Source organism: Vigna radiata, chromosome 7 (assembly GCF_000741045.1).
Source record: "Vigna radiata var. radiata cultivar VC1973A chromosome 7, Vradiata_ver6, whole genome shotgun sequence".
Lineage (NCBI taxonomy): Eukaryota > Viridiplantae > Streptophyta > Magnoliopsida > Fabales > Fabaceae > Vigna > Vigna radiata.
Genome location: NC_028357.1, coordinates 49,102,833 through 49,104,792, shown reverse-complemented (window position 1 = coordinate 49,104,792; position 1,960 = coordinate 49,102,833). Strand labels below are relative to the sequence as shown.

General features: G+C 36.0%; 1 protein-coding gene across 1 annotated transcript; it reads right to left on the bottom strand.

Annotated features, from left to right (window-relative positions):
* Positions 1-928: 928 nt before the first annotated feature.
* Positions 929-1,682, bottom strand: LOC106767711. The gene is made up of 2 exons (XM_014652653.2): positions 1,431-1,682; positions 929-1,352 (listed from the first exon to the last, which is right to left on the bottom strand). The coding sequence occupies exons 1-2, from the start codon at positions 1,576-1,578 to the stop codon at positions 1,225-1,227; spliced, it is 276 nt and encodes a 91-aa protein (XP_014508139.1). The 5' UTR covers positions 1,579-1,682; the 3' UTR covers positions 929-1,224.
* Positions 1,683-1,960: the final 278 nt, after the last annotated feature.

Here is a 1,960-nt window from a genome sequence, read left to right as displayed (position 1 = left end):
CAGCAAGCCAGCAACATCAGAATTTGCACTCGATTATTATCATTATCTGCACATATTCACGTGTTTCATGCAAAAGGAAAAAGCAATGTTTTTAATAAAATGACCAGAAAAGAAGAGGAATGAAATTGTTCCTTCCTTTCCCTCACACAGCTTCACCACCAGCAGAAATTTGGCTTGCGGCGACACTTCCAACTCCTAAAGAAAGGCCCATGACCTACCTACCATGCAAAAGTGCATAGCAGAGGCCAAAAAGATCAAATTTTGATTGGTTTCGGAATGCAGTCAGCAGATCCAAACCCAAGTCAGAGTTCAAGATAGCTATGCATATTCCTTTACCGCTAAGAATACAAAAGGCCAGTAATGCAGTGATAATATACGACAGAAACTTAGAATTCTGTTAAAATCCCAAGGCCGCAGTATTCACATAAACCCTGCCAATAAAATCTTAAGGAACAAATAAGCCTCTTTAACTTCCTGTTCCCGGGACGTACCTCTCCCTACTTAAGGAAAGAAATCTATACTTGGTATGAAATTCGGTGATCTGAATGGTGCAGCCGACACCAAAAACTTGTTGAAAACATTTTAGTCCGCTGAAGGGAACAACTGTTCTGTTTCTGTGATATGGGCACATTGCCTATTCCTATCTAACTCCTAATCGTTGAACCAAATCATCCTTTCCACTGCCAACCTAAGAAGTCTCAGTTTAATAATTTCCATGTTATTCCTTGTATTATAATCTGGTGTTAGTCATTCAAGAACTAAACTAACTCTTATGAACCGCAACAGTTCAATTTCAGTTCCGCTGAATATTCAAACTTTGAGCTAAGGTTCCATCAATAATCTAGACATATATTAAGTGCATAACACACATGAAGCAAAACAATCAATGTTAGTCAATAACTGATGCCAATTTGATGAGCACTTAATATGCATAGAAAACATAAAACAGAAGTACTTTTGGATCGATTCATTACCAAATCCAAATTATTTTCCAACCACACAGAATCAACCCTTAAACTAAATCAAATAAATACAACAGAAAAAGAGAAAAACCTCCAAAACGTAGAATAAGATGGACATTATCTAATTTAATAAGATTCAATCGGATTCAATTAGTCTAGCTCATTATTGTCCCTATAAAAGAAGAACCACATAAGCAAATCAGAGAATTGTGGAAAAAGAAATTGTGGAGTGACACTTGTGGCTACATGTATAAGTATCTGACTACACAAAAAGTGAATAAGGGGGATTGTAAAGAAGCAGCTTTCGGCTGTTGGCTCGGACCCCTGAGTCGGACTCGTCGTGATACCACCCCACCGATTTCTGAGCCTCCATGACGATTTGGGAAATACCTGAAGAAGCAAGGAAAAGGGTAGTGAAAAATGGGAACAGAAATTTGAAATCAGAATCGAAAAAAAAAAAAAAAAAACCTTGTCTGACGGTTTGCTTGTTGTTGCGGATGTCGTGGACGGTGGCGGAGATTTTCCAGTACAGAGGGCGACCGATGTAGAAGACAAGAAGAAGCAAAAGCGCGACCGCCACAGTACGGAAAACAATCCTTGATGTTGGTGAACCCATTTTTCTTCTCTTATCTTTTCAATCACACGATCAACCACAACAACAACAAAACAAAACCCTCTGTTTCTTATCGAGTCACTCTCTTGTTCTCAATTTTACCTTTTTAGTGTATTTTTTTTCTTCTTCATCTCTCTTGTTATCAATTTTCATTTTGTTAGTTCTTAATATTTTATTAGTAGAGAGATATTAATATGAGAAGTTAAACTTATTATTTTTTTATTTTTTATTTTACTTTTACTATTAATTAACCTTATAACTTGCTTTGAATAAATAGTTTTGTTGGTGGGATGATTAGCATGCAAATGTTTATCTTATTTCTCTATTAAATTAGCATAAGATTCAGAGATTTTTATACTTTTCATAAATTTTAATCCATGATGGA

Excerpts from the sequence above, each read along its gene's own strand:
- LOC106767711 (XM_014652653.2), bottom strand. The coding sequence starts at position 1,578 with ATGGGTTCACCAACATCAAGGATTGTTTTCCGTACTGTGGCGGTCGCG. Across the intron at positions 1,353-1,430 it reads CAAGCAAACCGTCAGACAAG|GTATTTCCCAAATCGTCATG; the intron begins GTTTTTTTTTTT and ends TTGCTTCTTCAG.